The 19,975-nt window shown below is 33.3% G+C and overlaps 1 protein-coding gene across 1 annotated transcript in view; it reads right to left on the reverse strand.

Annotated features, from left to right (window-relative positions):
* Positions 1–15,844, reverse strand: part of LOC131853006 (ecdysone-induced protein 78C-like) — a 37,662-nt gene extending 21,818 nt beyond the window's left edge. Inside the window, exon 1 of the mRNA XM_059203791.1 lies at positions 15,612–15,844. Coding sequence (XP_059059774.1) covers positions 15,612–15,747 — 136 coding nt within the window. The 5' untranslated portion in view covers positions 15,748–15,844. The remainder of the gene's footprint in view (positions 1–15,611) is intronic.
* Positions 15,845–19,975: the final 4,131 nt, after the last annotated feature.

The raw sequence follows: 19,975 nt of genomic DNA on the forward strand, positions 1-19,975 counted from the left end.
TTACTTTATTTTAGGTGTTCATAGAACTTTATACTTTCAGATTATTATCGACATTATTATATAAATAATAGGTTACTGGTTATAATATAATGTATTGTTTTAAAAAGATAAAATCCTCAACGAAATTAGCTCATATCCGAAAATAAATTTAATACATCACCTAAAATTATAATTTGTCTCTGAAATTATAAATAAACGAAATATTGCATTATTCATATACGTCCTGAGAAAACAACAACCAAAAATACAGTTAAACTGATAAACAGTTAATAAACCTCGGTCCAGTTCCTATTTCTAAAGTAAAAAGTCGAAGGCCAACTATAGAAAAAACCGACAGATAATCCCAACATGTCCGTCCTCTTACCCTGCTGTAACATACGTATAAATTATTTGAGCTGTTATTGCTGACTGGCCTTACGAGCTTTTTTGACCCGAAATTGACTCCGGAGTAGGCCAGTTTCAGGCTGGTAAAATCCTGTTGCAACAACTTTATGGATAATAAATGGAACTGTATTCGTTTAAAACAATAAAATAAACCGTCTCAATCTTAGACGCCTTTTGTGGAAAATTTCTTAATGATCGAATTTAGGTCCACCATATCACAGATTTAAAGCGGTGGTCATCATGGAATATCTAATACATGGGTAACAACGGCCAGACGTCACCTGCGATGCGATAAAATAGTTGTTCCAATCCCCTTTGTCCCTGTCTCTGACAATTTTCTATCTAGATATCACCTGCATAATGCACATAGAAATTTCTCAATACGATTTGGATCCAGTATGTTCCTAGCAAGGAAACATATTTTACCAAGATACACATATTTTCCTTTGAGGATTATTTTCATGTTTATGTTGCAAGCGATTCGCTAAGAAGATTGAGTTTACATAATGGACGAGGATTACAGAAATAACATGGACTAAATGCCATTAAGTATCTCATTGTTGTACATTATATGTTGTATATTTCATTAATATAGGTATAGGTTACATAAACCTAAAATGGTAATATTTTTTTGTAAAAGATTTAAAATTAGGAATAATTTAAGATCACTATATACATATACTAGCTGTACCCGCGACTTCGTCCGCGTAAAATAGTGACCTTGAGCAAATAATAAAAAATATATATTAATAATCTAACCCAATAAAAAAGTTTCATGGTTCTAGCTTCAAAAATGAAATTTCCATACATAATTCCATACAATTCAATCAACAGCCAAAAAATAAGTTTCAAACTACTAACTTTAAAATGAAGATACTTCCATACATACCATACATACATTACATCTCCCCTTTCAACCCCTTATAACCCTTTTTCTTGTTTTTTTTTAATGCTACTTATATTAGTGTCATCATGTACCAATGATAAGATGTCGCTATACTGTAACCATTTATGGCTGAGTCCTGTGGCGGTAGGTACTGATATTTTCTCAATAGCCTAAAAAAAGGGTTTCAAGTTTCTAGCTTTAAAAAATGACAATACATGCATACAACATTTTAACTCCCCTTTTGACCCTTACAACCCATTTTCGTTAATTATATTTAATCAATACGCAAAAAAATAAGATTGAAGCTTAAACTTTTAAAAAATTCCTCTTTCAGTCTCTTATAACCCTTTTTAGCATTAAAAAGTAACCTATGTCCTATCTCAAGATCTAGACTTTAAATTTCATTTAAATCAGTTCAGAAGTTTTGGCTTTTAAGACAGACAGACAGAGTCACTTTCACTTTCATAATATTAGTAAGGTATTTATTAAATAAACTGACCCAAAAAAGCGTAAGAAAAAAGCTTCATCGTTCTAGCTTCAAATATGACGAATTTCCATAAAAACTTTTATCTGCTATTTTATTTTACCCCTTGAATGGTGACAATGTGATATTTACAAATTTAAATGTCATATTTATTTATATTTAATAAACAGCTTATACATTTCTTTAAATTTTTTTGAAAATTGGTGGTCCAGTTGACCAATAACATAATAAAATTTTGTTAAATCAAAATAATAGATGTGATATTCTAAATTGCAAACTATCCCTCTACTTGCGCGAACCATATCTCTGACTCTACTGGCCAGAATGGAGAAACGCGTATTCCGAACCTGCAAATAGCTCGGATGAAACGGTAGATGTTGTTTCTTCTAAGGAAATGTTGTTCATATGTATTGACAACATTTTTAATATTATATGTTGTTTTATTCTTCAAAAATATTAATAATATGTTCTTACGCTCTTGTCCAAGAGCAGGGTCATCAGTTATAGGCTATACCAGGATTATATTTATGTATTTATAAAATAAAATTGCAGAGCAAACGTTTATTCATTTAAATTCATAAGGAGACAACGGATTGACAATAATCAGTTGCGCGCGCTGCTTATACAAATGACATATATGTTTATTTATGACATATGAGCGTTAATAAGTCGCATATCTAGTACAATACTGGTGTAATTCAGAAATTAAAAATTTTTGAAAATAGACTTAATAACACAATTATAAAGTAGACTTTCCAAAATATCTAATTTTTTAGTTAAGCCATTATTATAATAAGTGTGTATTCAACCGCATAAAGATAACCTTGCATTACCATTTTCAACCCCTTACAACCCTTTTTTCGCATTAAAAAGTAGCCTATGTCCTTCCTCGGCGTCTAGACTATATGGGTACCAAATTTCATTTAAATCAGTTCAGTAGTTTTGGCGTGAAAGCGAGCAGACAGACAGACAGACAGACAGAGTTACTTTCGCATTTATAATATTAGTAAGGATAGATCACCATATTTATGACTGGATTGTAAAATCTTCTGTATGATGTGGTATGATGTATATAAAAGTACCTACATAAGAGGAAAGAAAAATATTTAATTCTTTACCGGACTACATCAAATCACTGGAAGCTGAACAATTTAAGAGAACCTCAAATAAATTGGCTGTTATGTAAGTGCTTTTACAACTTTCATGAATATTATCTTAGAGGAAAAAAATAATTGTTAACTGTAAATTATAATACGAATTGTTTCCAATTTTATCCGAAATGGTCCTTCGGTAGATTCCATAACATTAATTATGACATTACATAGTTATAACAATAAATATTTTTCTTTTCTTACATATGATGATGATGATGATGAGGAATACGAGGAAAATTATATTATTATTAAAATCCTTTTATTTAAACTCCATTTATATTTTATGTACGCTAATAAAAGGGATCGGTCATTATAGTACACTCCAATCACTTAAAAAATAAGTCATACAATTTCTATAATCATGCCATAGAAATTGAGAGGTTTGAGAAAATTTGAGTTTTGCCTGAAACTACTAGCGTATATCACACAACTGTTGATTGGATAGTCAGCGCATGTGTGCCTCATGCCTACAGTCTAGAGTCGGCTTTTTAGGAGCATTTAATAAGGATTTGTACAAACTTATATGAGTATATATATAAATAAAATGTATAATTTTGTTGATTATAATTTTTCATGGGAAAAGAAAGGGAGAAAGTGGTGCTGCTACTTGTACATATATTGATACAACAACCATAATAAACAAAGTATAACAATAAATGGCAATTTTGCATTGAATATGAGATTTTCTATTTAAATGATCTATCTATAAATACCTATCTCCACAAGTCACCTACAATTCAAAAATAAGATCTTTTGTGTCCTTTATATATACATGTCATTATTTTCTATCTTACTACTTACTCCTTATATGTAATTCTCATAAAATAATCGCAAAGGTAGTGTTAATATTATGATGAATAATCATTATCCGTTTTGTTTGTCTTTGGAGTCCAAAGTTTCAAACTGAAACATTGCAGCTTATAATGTTCAAGCCTAGAGAAGAGGAGAAAGGTGCTATGGGGGCCCTCCCACCGCGACGTATAGACACGGCAATGTCTTTATATCATTCATATAATTGTTTAAAACTATTTCAGGCCTTTTAAAAAAATAATACGCATTGGCAATGCACATAACTTTTAGGTAGCATAATGCGCAAATAATATGTTTGTACTAGAATACAATTGAAAATATTTTTATTAATCATTCAATAATAATATCATTCAATAAAAAGCTAGCTTAGCTTTTTATTGAATTTAAAGCTATAAGTAATTTTGAATAGGAACTTTTCCCCTTTCCAAATAAAAATTATTTAAAAACGAACTACCAACTAGCCGAGATTCATATTTTATAAGAGTTCGAATATTAAATTCTAGAAGCTAAAGCAACATCGTTTCGTCCTTTTGGCTATTTTTGGAAAAATTTCATTGCATTTCTGCTCCTATTGATAATATTACATGGCGAATAGTGTTCCTTAATAATGGGCTATAAGAAAGGGCTGAAAGAATTTTCGAAATCTGGTCAATAGTGCCGGAGATTACTTACTCATTTATAATATTAGTAATATATTGTACCTACTTATATGTGCTAATATGGAACTCATCATTTTGTTTATTAGTTGGACACCAACATAATATTTTGATAAATGTATTATCCAATTAATTAAAGAAGAGACGTAGTAGATACCAAATGTAATATGAATATTTCAGTGCAAAATTAACTTTCATATAAATTATTGTTACAACTAATTTCTATCAGTTATTTAAATATGCATTAATCTCAGAAATATTTTTACGTGTGAACAAAAATATTAAATTACAATTTCAAGCTGGTTTGCCCGTTCTATAGTCATTCTTATTATATACATATTGTCTTGTGTTGTGAGGATAGCCGCTTGGGTTTTATATAAAATAATAAAGACGGACGACGACGATTGTATGTTCTTTATTCGAGCACCGGAAACGGACAACAACATTAGGAAAATAATCTAAGCACAGAGTACATCGTAATAAAATAACTTTTTTTAAATATTAAGTATTTGGATACTCTAACATCTTCCCTTTTTTAAAAAATAACTTTTATTTATTACAGTGTTAATAATTTGTCTTTGGAGTATGTAATTTACAAATTAAACTTTTAAATAGTGACATTTGATAACAAATTTGTATAAACGAAACGCAATCAACGTTCGACTGACGTTTACTGACAGATGATTACAGTTTACTACATGACTGCTTGACTGACAATTGACTGATTAACTGAAAAATCAAAACATTTGTTATCAATGTTTACAAAGATATATTTTACATTACAAGTTACAAAAATTAATAAATTGAAGACACGTTTTATATTATACAAGACATTAAAATAATTATTCATCATCGAATCTACAAGGTTTCCTGATTCTTCGACCAAAAGATGAGTATTTGACATTTTCTTGTGTTGACGAATTGTTAAGTGTATTTTGTATAACTGGACTACTAATATTCTTATTATTTTGCAGGTTTGGAGCTCGTGATGGAGTTGTTAGACTGGACACATCATTTGGAGTAAAACCTCTAGTTTGTACAGAAGAATGCAGTGAGTCTTTCGGTTTTAGAATATGACAACGATTACGACGAAACGAACCTTCTTCATTATCGACAATATATGATCTAGGTTGTGGACCTATATCTGAAATTATACCTGGTGTCCATATACTATATGGTTGTTTTTTAAAGTATACTTTATCTCCTTTTTTAAGTACAGGTAAGTGTTTTGAATGTGTATTATAATAAATCTCTGAATATTCTTTTTGTTTTTTCATTTTTTCCCCTATTAGTTTATAATTAGGTACACTTGGATGTAATGTTTTATTTGAAACTGGTAATTTAGATCTGAGAGTTCTAGACATTAATAATTGAGCTGGAGAGCAAAGACTACTTTTTGGGGTGTTCCTGTATTGTAAAATAGCTAAATATGGATCAGTTTTATCCATATAACATTTCTTTAAAATGTTTTTAATTATGCCAATGGCTCTTTCAACCATACCATTAGAACGGCTATGGTAGGGACTAGAAGTTATATGATATATCTGCCATTGTGTAGTAAATGTTTTAAATTCATTTGAATTAAAAGGTGGACCATTATCTGACTGTAAGTATTTTGGAATACCGTGACGAGCGAATATAGATTTCAAGTGTGTAATTACATTACTGGCAGTAGAATTATTTTTAAGATGAGCCAATTCTACATATTTTGAGAAATAATCAACAACTAATAGATATTTTTCTGTATTAAAGTCAAACAAATCAATACCTACTTTATACCAAGGAATTTGATCTATTTCATGGTATTGTAATGGTTCTTTTGTATTATTATGCCTGTAACTGAGACAAATATGACAAGAATTTATGTAGGTTTCTATGTCTTTATACATATTAGGCCAATAGACTGAATTTCTGGCTAAATCTTGACAACTTTTTGTACCTTGGTGACCTTCATGTATGAGTTTTAAAATATCATTTCTGAGAGATATGGGGACTACAATACTATTATTTTTTAAAATAAGGTCATCTACTACATGTAATTCATTTTTTACTGAAAAATAGGGTCTAACATCACAGGGAACGGATTTTTTATGTTCAGGCCAACCCCTATTACAATAATTAATAATAGTGACTAAAACTTGATCTTTACAAGTGTGTTCCTGAAATTCTTTTAATTTATTAGGACTTATTGACAGTGACTGTTTGACAAAATTTACATGTAAGTCGATATCTACTTCCAGATCAGTTAACGCTTGTTCTGGTAAAGCGCATCTTGATAGTGTGTCTGCAACATATAAGTATTTACCTGGTTTGTATACTATATCTATATCGTATGGCTGTAATCTGAGCATAATCCTTTGTAACCTGGCAGGGATACTGTAAATAGGTTTTTTGAAAAGTGAAACTATAGGCTTATGGTCTGTTTCAACTGTTGAATGTCTACCGTAAATGTATTGGTGGAATTTGACACATCCAAATAGTATAGCTAGTAGCTCTTTCTCAATTTGTGAATAAGCTTGTTGTGTTTGACTGAGAGATGCAGATGCATAAGCTATGGGTTGTTTATTGTGACTAATGACTGCACCCATGGCATCCTTGGATGAATCAACTGAGAGGACAATATCCTTATTCTGGTCATAATAAGTTAAGACTGGTGAGTCTGTAATAAGACTTTTTAGGTTACTGAATTCTATGTCATGTTTTCCTAACCAATTCCATTCTACATTTTTGGACAAAAGTGTTCTCAGATTTGTAGTTTTTTGAGACAAATTTGGTATGTATGAGCCTAAGTAATTGATCATACCCATGAATCTTTGTAATTCAGTGAGATTAGTGGGAGGTGGCATATTACAAATTGCATGCACTTTGGCAGGGTCTACTCTCACACCATCTTTAGTAAATATATGTCCTAAATACTTGACTTGATTTTGACAAATATTAGATTTATCCTTATTAAATTTAATGCCTATATCTTGTGCCCTTTGAAATACTTTAATTAGTCTGAGATCATGTTCCTGTTTGGTAGAACCATATATGAGTAAGTCATCCATCATGACTTTTACTCCTTCAAGATCACAAAATCTTTTTGTCATCTCGGCATGGAAGATTTCTGGCGCTGCATTGATACCAAAGGGTAGTCTGAGAAATCTGTAACGACCTAGTGGTGTAATGAATGTACATAGCTTTGATGAAGCTTCGTCTAGTTTTATCATATAGAAGCCTTTGTTGGCATCCAGTGTAGAGAAATATTGTGTTCCAGACAGACATGTTTTAATTTCATCAATTGTAGGAAATTGATAGTGAGCTCTCATAATTGCTTTATTGAGCTTTCGGGGATCTATACAAAGTCTAATCTTACCATTCTTTTTAGACGTAAGAACTATTGAGCTAACCCATTCTGTAGGTTCATGGACTTTAACTATAATACCGTCATTTTCTAATAATTCTAGCTCTTTTTTTAAGTCATTATGTAATGCAAAAGGTATTCTACGACAAGCATCTATGGATGGGACTACATCTGGTTTCATAGTGAAGTGACATTCGAAATCCTTAAGACAACCTATTCCATCAAATAAATGTGAATATTCCTTTTGTATGTCAGTATTTTCAAATCTGACTTTATGTACTCGCTTGACTAATTTCAGATCCTCACAACTTTTACGTCCTATAACATCTTGACATTTAAGGTCTATTATATGAAAATTTAATAAGTATTTTATGTTATTACGCATTATATTTATTTGACATTGCCCTATTGTGGGTAAAATTTCACCACTAAAAGTAGACAATTTATGAGCACTCTTTGTTATATGTGTCAAAGGTAAGTTGAGTTTTTTAAAAGTGTTGAATGAAAGTATATTTGTATCAGCTCCAGTGTCTAAAAGAAATTTTGTATCTTGATTATTTATGTTAAGATATGTCAAATAGTCATTTTTTTCATTATGTATAGCAGACAGAAATAAGGAACCTAAAAAGTATTGATTTTCATCTAATGGTAAGTTATTATTATTCCTATTTAATTCTATGGACATATTGTTGACACTTTTTGACAAATTGTTCGAATATGACTTGGATCTGCACACAACAGCGAAATGATTTTTCTTACCACACAGTCTGCATGTGACTCCAATGGCAGGACATCTTATTTTATGAACTTGACCACATCTGTTGCAAACTATTTGCTTATTTGTAGTACTTCCTGGACGAGTTGAAAATCTGTTACGGCTACCTGAATTGGGTCTTGAAGCTGTTCTGCTTTGACTTCGTGAAGTTGGACGTCTTGACATTGAACTTGCTGCATATGAGACATTTTTGAATTGATTTTCTTCTACCTGTTCCGCAGCAGTAAACATCTTGGCCTGTATTTTAGTACTTTCAATTGATTTTGCTAACTGTATGGCGTCTTCTAATGTCTTAGGTTTGTCCTGTAGTATTTTTTCTCTGATGTATGAGTTATTATCATTTAAATTCCAAGAAAATATGTCCTTTATGAGACTATCTTCTTTCTCACCAAATTCACATTGTGAGGCTAAATTTTTTAGATCTGTTACATATGACGAAATATCTTCATTGATGTGCTGTTTTCTATTAAAGAGTTTATGTCGTTCTATAGTTGTATTTACTTTGGGTAGGAAATAGGCTTCAAATTTTTTAACTAATTCATCGAAGGTAATTGTGTCTATATTTATGTTGAATGAATAGAATATTTTTAAAGCGTCTGTGCCAATATGATGCAATAATATGGCGACTTTTCTTTTTTCATTTTCTTCTTCAAGATTATTTGCTCGCATGTATATTTTGAGTCTTGTTAGAAAATTCTTCCAGGTGAGTGGCATATTTTCTGACTGTATGTCTAGGTAATCATGATGTAGGACTGCGGCTTGAGGCGTTAGTTTCGACTTGTGAGTAGCCATATTGTGATGTTTGGCGTGTTATTAAAATATTGATGTTTTCTACCTTAGACGATGTTCCGCTGACGACTTAATATATATGATGCTCGTATGTCTTCAAAGTTTTACTTCTGACACCATGTCTTGTGTTGTGAGGATAGCCGCTTGGGTTTTATATAAAATAATAAAGACGGACGACGACGATTGTATGTTCTTTATTCGAGCACCGGAAACGGACAACAACATTAGGAAAATAATCTAAGCACAGAGTACATCGTAATAAAATAACTTTTTTTAAATATTAAGTATTTGGATACTCTAACACATATCTATGTATCTTTTAAAAGAACTGGTGGCGCTCTAGAGGGATTCTAAATCTCATCACTGTCACCTTGACCGTGTACATGACCACACTCACTCCAGTGGTGTATAGTGACCGAGACATATGAATTGATGGTCATTAGTTGAACGTGACCAGTACTTAACTAACTAATGAAACACTCGTAACATTACATAGTAAGGAACCAGTTTTAACATCCTTACTTGCTCTGGCAAGGCTTCATTACCACAATTGCAAATCAAATCAATTTAAATATATTTTATAATACAGGCTTCATTTAATTAATACCGTCAATGGTCTACGCTGGCTGGGCACCAGTGGAGAATTATAAAATGAGCACGAAAGTTAGGTCAGGTCAGTCAGTCCTACTTGGCAAAGGGCAATTTAACATATTGTAGGGGGAACCGTGTAGAGGTCAATCTTACATTGTTAATAATGGGGTTTTTAGTCCACATACTAGTAGTCCTACCTTCCGATTATTAAATTTAATATATTTATTGATGCAGGTTCTATTGTAACACGCTTATAATACAACTCTGCTCTCACTGTTTTTGAGTTCCATTGTACATCCTTAATTATTAAATTCAGGTTAAGGATTAATACAGTGACCAGCAATGTAAAAATGCATTGATTTTCATTAAATGATAATTCCCTCAGAAGGAAATATAATGAAACTTATTATATGTATATAAGTTCTAAAGCGGTTTTCTCGAGAGACTACAGCATGGGGTATTTCAAGATGTCTATGTTAAGATTTCTTAAGGAACAACAATGCGTGCGTGACAACCTAGTGTTTTAGGCGTTCGTAGGCTACGGTTACCATCAGAACTATCAGTCAACAAGCATACGGCCCAACGTGTGATTGTTTGCCGACGTCGTAGTATAATTAATACTTTCTGTATTGGTAATTAGATCAAACACGAGTTTGTAAGTTTACAAACATTTCATATTAATTAAAAAAAGTTATTTTACGTTTACCTTCATAAATCAGAGTACAAAGTTAATCTAGAGAAATCAAAATGATAATGAGTTCTGTTCAGGTTAGAAATGTATAGATATCCACAGATGTATATCTAATGACGAACCCCTAGTAAATAGTGACGGGACGCTGCCGTGGCGATAGACTGGTAGGTGGTACTACACAGACCCTAAACCGGCCGAGTCGAGCGAGAAGGCAGCGGTTGGTCGCATCGTTGTTGTGCGAAGGCGCAACATCGCAGAGTCTTTATCAGACTCTTGTTGCATAACGTTCGAGGTCAATAACCGCCCCCCCCCCTTTCCAGATTCCTTCTATACCCCACTACGTCCCCGCTCGTCGCTCTATGATCTTCCTAGCTTTCTGCAACCTGATCTGCCATTAGATAAATAGACCAATAATAAAAAGGGAAGGGAAAATGTTATCTTAAATAAATAAATAGTTTGTATTTAAATAACTTTAAAAAGCAGGTATCGTATCGTACTCAGGTATTCATACTGACGCCTCAGCTGCACAAGTCGATGCGTCTGTCATATGTTGGTATCACTTTATGTGTTATTTTTTAGGTAAGGGTAAAGATAACAATCTTTATTCGGATACATTGAGAAATATGTTTTTTGTTAAACACGATACGGTCGTGGGCCACTGCATGTACCTCAGTCGATATAAAAAACGAAAGAACGCAAATGGACACTATATCTTTTTTTAATTTTACGCGATACATTATTGGATGTGCCTGAATAATACAATAAAAAAATCATAAAATACCAACTCATCAAGTTCTTAAACTCTGCAGATTCGGGTTGACCAGCCAGCTCGAACCAACATTTCAAAGAAGTTGAATTTTAAGAAGTTGTTTTGTAAGTAATAAAACAGCAAGGGCTATAGAGCCAATTGAAAGCAACAGTAGACCATGTATCATAAAATCTCCCTGAATTAGTTTTTAAAAAGGTATTAATCTCCAATAAATTTAAACAGACTGATGGTAATCGTGGGAAGTGGCAAGATATCCACCGAGCTAGCACAAGAGCACGGCTGTTAAATTATGAATGAATGAACGAGACAATGCACTTATCCTGTAATTGTTTTTTTATATATTTTATGCAGTTGAAGATGAAGTCAGACATTTCAGTTTCTAGGATGGACGGTGTGGTGCTCAGCCTGACAAGATACCTTACCAGCCACTAATCTCAAGTAACAATCTCATCTCCTCAACGCCTATATATCCTTAACGAGCACTATACCTATAGTCGTAGAAAAGTAAATTACAACACTGTAGCAGAATTGGAATCATATCATAAAAACAGTGATGAAAACAAAAAATCTATTATTATAAAATGTATGCGATAGCGTAACATTAAGGCAATAAATTCCTAACGGTAAATGGCCCGCGTTTTACATAAATTAAGCGACCAGTGTCGATGTATCTTTACGAGCCCATTACGGCCACACGAGCAAACCTTACACACAGCAGGCGCGGGCGCTGAAGCGGGCGCGGGCGCGTCCGCGCGAACACAGTTTGGGTTATGGGTACTAGATAACTGGTATAAATACTTTGATATTCTTTTTGTAAATACATACATATCGATTCTAACAATCACACTCATGAATACAAATGTTTGCACCTTACGAGGAACTCGCGACCATTGGAAGTACAGCGGTGCGCTAAACCGCTAGACTATCTAGGCCGTCAAATATATGCGTTATGGTATTTAAGAGGTGATCTCATTTTAATCTGGTTATTAGAAAGACCGTAATCATTGAAGAGATAATATTTTGAATTTATAATAAAAAGTTTCAATGTTTCCAGCTAATATTATCTTTTGGAGATTATTTTATCCGTTACTTTTTGACAATCTTTCAAATATAAAATTTTCGTATTCCTAATTACATTTATCATGAAATTACAGAATATATATATTACATGATTATATATATATATATATATATATATATAAAATTAAAACTTCTAACACTCATGAATAACTTCCGCTACAGTTAATGTAGACAAGTTTTAGTCAGCTACCTAGTTTGCACATTATTATATCAGTCACGACGTGCAATTTGGTTATCGATAAAATAATTAAACTTAAGCATACCAGTGCTTCACTATGTGACTTCTTCGGTTGTCTAGGTGCTGAACACACAGCCTTATTATCGACTATTGCGACAATATATGTCTGTATTTATTTGTATTAGTTTCACAGTTTTTATAAGTATCTTTGCATAGTATAAAATAAAGTCACTTCCACAGTATTACCATTATAAGATTTCTTTTAAACTTTGCAAAGGTTTTTAATGTTGTTTTTAGCAATAGATAGGCAGTCTATTTAACTGCTCTTCAACTGCATTACCCCTCCTCCTCATTATAAGATTATATGCAAGTCGAATTTCGTAGTAACAAGAGTAAAAATATATGATATATTTTTACTCTTGTTACTACGAAATTTTTAGAATTTCCATATACAGACTTGTAGTCTGTAACAACTTTATTTTTTCGTTTATATTTCTTGTTTATTTCATTTTATCGATTTTTAATAATTTTTCAGTTTATTTTATGTGACACCTATACTATTGTTGTTATTTACACTGATTTTTATTGCTATTAGTGATAATTAAATTAAAAGTAGTTGGGGTGGTGGATTCGGCGATTGTGTTACATAAGAACTCGCATATGTCCCTAGGCATTACCTGAAAATCAGTGTTTTTCTACTAGAGCAAGCAACATATTGATGCTAGCTTTTTTGCGTATGGGCGATGCACACACACAGTGCATTACTCTACTCATATGATTTTGTACTTAAATTATATATTGATAACCGACCAATATAGTTGTGTGTTTACTTTGTATCTTTTTTCTTTACATTACTGAACCGTGTGTGCTTTTTATCGCCAATAAAAGTTTTATCTATCAATCTATCTTCATACTATGAAATCACATTCAATCTGCACCGATCTAGAGTAATTGTGTTGCCGCGCTATATCATTATATACATAATGCTACTATTGTAAATAGAGGTATATTGTATGTAGAAAACTAGTCAAAACAATTAAATTGCTAAGCAAATACTTTGAGAATAATAAACAAAATTTTGCCAATTTATAAATCAATTAGATTAATTTACTCAGTGATACCAAGAAGTGCCTACTCTCGTATCATTATGAAGTGGATGGAGCCTTAGGCAAACGACGCGGTGGCACTTCAATCGGATAATAGCTACCCGGCAACAGTTTTATTTCCATTTAAATATCAATTATATTGAATCCATCGTCTTTGATGTCACATAGAGTACCTGATGGTGATATTATAAGTGCATAATAATTATTATCATTATAAAGTGTGCATATAAATATATGCCTATATTTTTTTTATCGAGTACATAATAATATGTATGCCCCAGAAAGTAGAGTTAAAGTTGTGCGAAGACAAATCAAAAATCATTTATTCATGTAGGACATTTCGACCGCTTAGTAACATGAAATTCTTTGTAATAATATTTTTCCCCCTACCGTTCAGACCAGTATTTAGATTCAATTGAGAAGAGACATATAATGGGACACAACAGACAGTTGTGAATATGTGATTAGGTACTTTACCTATATGTATTATGTTACATTTCTGATTAAATATTATTATATTATTTAAAAAATATATTTCTTGTACATATTGTATTGTATTAGATATATATGTATACTGTTTTTTATGTTATAATATTAATTTAAAATATAAATATGTATATTTGAAATATTCTCATGCCAATCGGATTTTCCTATTAATAGGTTATAGTTAGATTTGGATACATAACATAGTAATGTAACGGTCGACCACGGGACCAACATCCTCTGCTTTACTTATTGTTTGTTTTACTACATTATTAAAATAAAAAAATTGAGTCAGTACCTGTTTCTAAAGATTTTTTTAATGTTTTGATTCGTAGAATGTAATGAGTAATATACATTTACTAGATTGCGTGCTAATTTACAACTTGGATAATTATAACAAAGTAATTTATATCCGTCAAAATTAATTATCAGCGGCGTAAACAAATTTCCATGTTTACCAAGTGACGGATAAACTACATACCTACATCTCCTCTTAATAGTACGCGCATACAGCGCCATCTAGTCCTAAGATTAGCTTGTGAGACCAGAGTTATGGGTACTAGACATCTGATATTTTTTTTGTAAATACACACATATGTATTATACATAGAAAACACCCAGACCGATATAAACAATCATACTCGTGATTCCAAATGTTAGCACCGTGCGAGGAATCGCACCCGCAACTATCGGAAGTAAAGCGGTGTGCTAAACCGCTAGACCACCAAGGCCGTCAAACAATGATGACAGGAAAGACACACTTTACGACGGGATAATAAATGAATAAGAAAAATCAACACCTGCCCGGTCTGCTCGTGCACAGTCCTAGTTCTAGTTCCTTGCTGTAGCTCGTCATAGCACCCATTTTTCTTTCGCTTACTTTTGGTTGCAGTAATTTTTAGCCACCACATATGCAAGGACAGATGATGTTTAATAGAAATTGATAAATATAACAAATTATTTGAATTGTATGTTTATACATATATATATATATATATATATATATATATATATATATTTACTTTTTCACATTTCACATATAAAAACTTCTAAGCTAAATGTTATTCACATTACTCTGAACTGCAATAGTAGAAAATGTTCGTACGTTTTTATTAACAGCTTTATGTTAAAAATCGAATAAAAAAACTTTCAATGCACTCGATACATACAATTATATTCTATACCAAGTTGGCCAATGCAACCTGAATGAGCGAGTAGTTCTAAACTAAAATATTACTCGGTAACGTTACCGCTGCGTATCTCGAGGGAGAACAAACGTGAAGAACATAAGGACGAAATGACAACCGTTATATAGGACTACTAGTCTTTCCAAAGCATCACCACAGCCGAACGATGACAAATGATGGCTCTCGCATTATTGAAGAACCACATCAATTTCGATACATCATAAAAAATACTACAAACAGACCTTGCTTTGGCTGCGGCGCCGGCGGTTCGTCTTTGCTCTCAAAGAAAGTAAGAGCAAAATCGTGGCGGGGCTCAATGTTCAAGGGCGGTGGTGCGCGTACGCAGGGGGCGGGCGGGCGGCCGCTCCACACGTCCATATTGCGCACATGTCCGGTGTCCGTGCGCGCCCGTCGTCCGCCGGCCGTCCGCGACCCTCGGCTGCTCGCGTCCGCCACGAGCCGAGCACTGAGCTTTTCTCGAGCTTGAGGCTTCGAAAAAAGTGACGCTAGCGCGCGGCGTCGCCCGCGCGCCGCACTCGCGCCGCCCGGCCGCCCGCCCGGCCCGCTCGACGAACCAGTGAGAGTTTTTGAATTCGGTATACGCGTTTTTGTATAATTAGGTAGGTATGTATGCATATCGCTGACGCGTGACTCGAAAGCGCTGTTTACAAATGTACATAACAATTGTTTCGTTAAGTATAGCAACACTCACCGTGTACAGTTACACGGCAAGATATTCGGTCGCCGTCAAGTTATATTTTACTAGATAAGTAATAATTATCCGCAACTTGTCACGAGACGTAGGGCATTCAGCCCGTTGGGAACTGAAGCCGGAGGTAGTTTTCCGACGGCAGTCGCGGCCGCGTCGGCTTCGTCGGTCAGTAGCCGTCTACCACCATCCTAGGGATATACACTACAGTGGAAATGACACTGTGGTTATGAATTTACGGACTACATCCATTATATTATATTTAGCCGATAATTTTGTCCGATGTAGGTAAACTAAATTTTATTTCATATACACCTTCTTTATTCCATATACATATTATATACCACGCATATTATCTTATATTAATATATATATATATTATATTAATATGTATATATATTATTATTATTAATATTATAAACGCGAAAGTTTGTAAGTGTGGATGTTTGTTACAAAAGCTACTGAACGGATTTTGATGAAACTTTACAGTTATATAGCTTATGCGTCAGAATAAAATATACGCTATATTTTTTTAAATATATATATTGAAAATTAACGCGGGTGAAATTTTTGGTGATATTTTAAACTTACCTAAGCACAATAGTGTCATATAACGTATAGGAAAGGTTTATTAGGTTTATTTCCTCCCCATTGGGGTTGGCACGCCATTGCGGAACAAACCACTGTTATATAACTATGTTTTATTATGAAAACATATTCAGCGAGCCTTAACACGAGACACGAGTTATGCAAGTAGAGTACAGTGTACTTAATAAGCATACGGCAGCCTCATGGCTCCACCTTTGTAGTGCCATAACATTAATCAGTCATTGTTGTTACCTACGAAAACATACCTGTGCATTCCTGGGTCTAATTAAGAATATAATAGAACGAACATAGCACAAGGTTCATTTAATTTATAAAATTTGTTGTAGTTGTGTGTATTTGTGTGTGTGATATAGGTATCCACTTTATCAAATTATCTGAGTCTTCCTTATTTTTAAATAATAAAACTGTATCACGTAATTACTCTATATTCACTATTTCTAGTATGATTTCGAACATTTAGTACACATCGTAACATTAATCAGGTTTTCTTCATTTCCGTCATTTCTGAAACCATATGATATTAAGACCTGATCGACCCTCTTTGCTTTATAGATTGACCTCGACCGGGTTTTATAAATAAATAGAAATAATATGTACTTCGTACCTTGTATCATCACACATCGAACACTGTATCATTAAAAGTTAAAACTATTTTTCAAATAGGTTTAACGTTGTTGAGCTTATAGTCCACGCATAATCACTTTATAAGCGCGGATAATCTAAATATTGGTACCATATAAGTGGCACGTTCTCATTGCTCAATGAAAAGGAATCAGGCAGAGATCCGTGAACCTTTTATTTAGTTGCAAGAAGTCCATGGATGCACATAGCTCAGGCCCTTGCAATAATGTAGGCAGGAAACCTTCGGTTACCACTAAGCACAAACAATGAATGAATGAGTGAAATTATTATAAACAGGCGACACTCTAGAATCTATAAAATATCGTCAGTTTACATCGTATATTTGTACTTGACCGATTTCCGAGGCAGCTTCTATTTGGTAGCCATCATCTGGGTTCATTTAAATATGCATGAGTTACCATTTTTTGTCTTCGGTTTGACTGAATTTTTATCTCAATTTCCGTTCGCTGTTTTACGAATATCTTACATAACAATATCTCGAGTGAGTATCGAAATCGACAGGACGGCGATCGAACGTTTCGTATATATAAGTACAAAAAAATAATTATTACAATTTCTAAGTAGTCATCGGGCTCGTATTTCTTCGTTAAAATGTATAATGCACAACAAGTATAATGCAGAGTACTGAGAAAATACGTACACAGAAATGATAACGTGTAATAAGTACGTACCTACTACATTTGTAAATGTATATTGTAATATCTATAGTTTTGTCCATGTCAACTTACCATTGAATATGACGTCAGCACGTTTTCAATTCCAGGGGTATAAAAACACACAGATGACAGATGTCAGCCGAAAATTAAGCCCAACAGAGGCATGAACTGATAGTTTTTAGCCTTTAGAAAATCTCAGTAAGAATGGGACAAAGGGGACAAAACTAAACACGAATATGTAAAATACATTTGAGGCGAGATTTGGTTCTGGCGCACGCAGGGACGTCACTCAGCAGTCTCCCTCCACGGCGCGGATAAGAATTACAAATTGAAGCTTTAAATTCAATAAAGCGATGAAGGTACCACCCCGGGCGAGCGTCAATTATTTATTTATTAAATAAACAAATAAATGAAATTCGTATATTCACCGGTACGGTTTTATTTTCCTCATACACGATTTTTGTATTTTAGAAATAAAAATAATATCAATAAATCTGAACAATGCATTCTTTCTCATCTATTCCTAAGCTAGCAGAGCTTGTGTTGTAACCATAACTAAACAACTGCTTATTGTAAATACATACATAATATACATAGAAAACACCCAGACCAATATAAACAATTATACTCATTAATACAAATGATTGTACCATGCGAGGAATAGAAGCAGCGATTAGAAGAAGAGCGCAATGCTGAACCGCTAGACTACCGAGGCCATCGAAATATAATAGGTAGAAACTAAGGTCCGCTAAACTGAGGAGACAGATATAGCCAGATGAACGACAAACAAAAGTGGAACTAGGCCAGCTATATAGATCGAAGAACCGATAACCGAAAATAGGCAAATGACAACTCCGTTTGCATAAATGAAGTAGAGAAAAATATCCAACTATGCGCGACTAGTCTAAAATAAAGCAAAGTGCTGACAATCATATTGCAATTAGTTAAAACCCACAAGTCATTCGTTTTCCGACAGTTTATGACTACTGTACGTAGGTATTTATTTTGCACTGTCGCAAAATACCCTACCTGTGTGTGGCCTGCACAGTCCCAGGTACAACAATGTCGTAATTGAGGCTACCTTAGTATTTTTAAAATTCAGCAGGTGCAACACAGTGTTGGGTGTCGTCGAAGCTTTATTCACACTCATGGAAGTGCCATGTTCATTGAGGACGTCGCCACAAGTTGACCATTTTATGTGGCCAGCTACACACCCGTATAGTAATACTATCTTAGAACAATTCACAAATCGCCATCTAGTCCCAAGAGAAATAGAGATGTGTTGTGGGTGACCAGATCAGTGATAAAAAATAATAAATGCATAATACAACAATACAATGCCTACATGGGAGTCCTTAAAGTAATTGAAGTAGCCAGACCAGCTAGGATAGTATCATCATCATCATCACCGCCATCATCATCATCATCATCATAAATAGATAATTTTTTTTGTCAATAACTATAATATTTGAGGAAAATTCACACAGCTCCATCTAGTCCCAAGCTAAGCAGAGCCTGTGTTATGGGTACTATACAACTGATAGAAGTACATATACACTTTTTTCGTAAATACATAAGATACATAGAAAACAAGATAATATCAACGTTTCATACCAGCCAGATTACTATAAACAAGTTTAGTTTAGAATTAAACGTAACTGAAAAACTCTTTTTTTCTCCAAAAAGGTAAAAAAAACATAGCTTATTCACATGAACTATACAAGAAAGTATAAAAATTAGAAAAAATGTGTTATAATAGAGTAATCCGAGTACCGGAGCGTAAATATTTTCGACAAAATTTCGATTGAAAGTATTAAAGTTGCCCTTGAGTGAGGAGAGACATAAAGTCTCTGAATAGTGATAGAACTGTTACTGAAGGATACTTGTAGTGATTTTACTATTTGGGCACATTCCTATTAATAGTTACTATGTCTAATGATACGTAAGGTGACATTGCTCTAAGTACAATAAATTCTGCTCATATCTATAA

Source organism: Achroia grisella, unplaced genomic scaffold (assembly GCF_030625045.1).
Source record: "Achroia grisella isolate CSIRO2021 unplaced genomic scaffold, CSIRO_AGI_Agris_v1 utg874, whole genome shotgun sequence".
NCBI lineage: Eukaryota > Metazoa > Arthropoda > Insecta > Lepidoptera > Pyralidae > Achroia > Achroia grisella.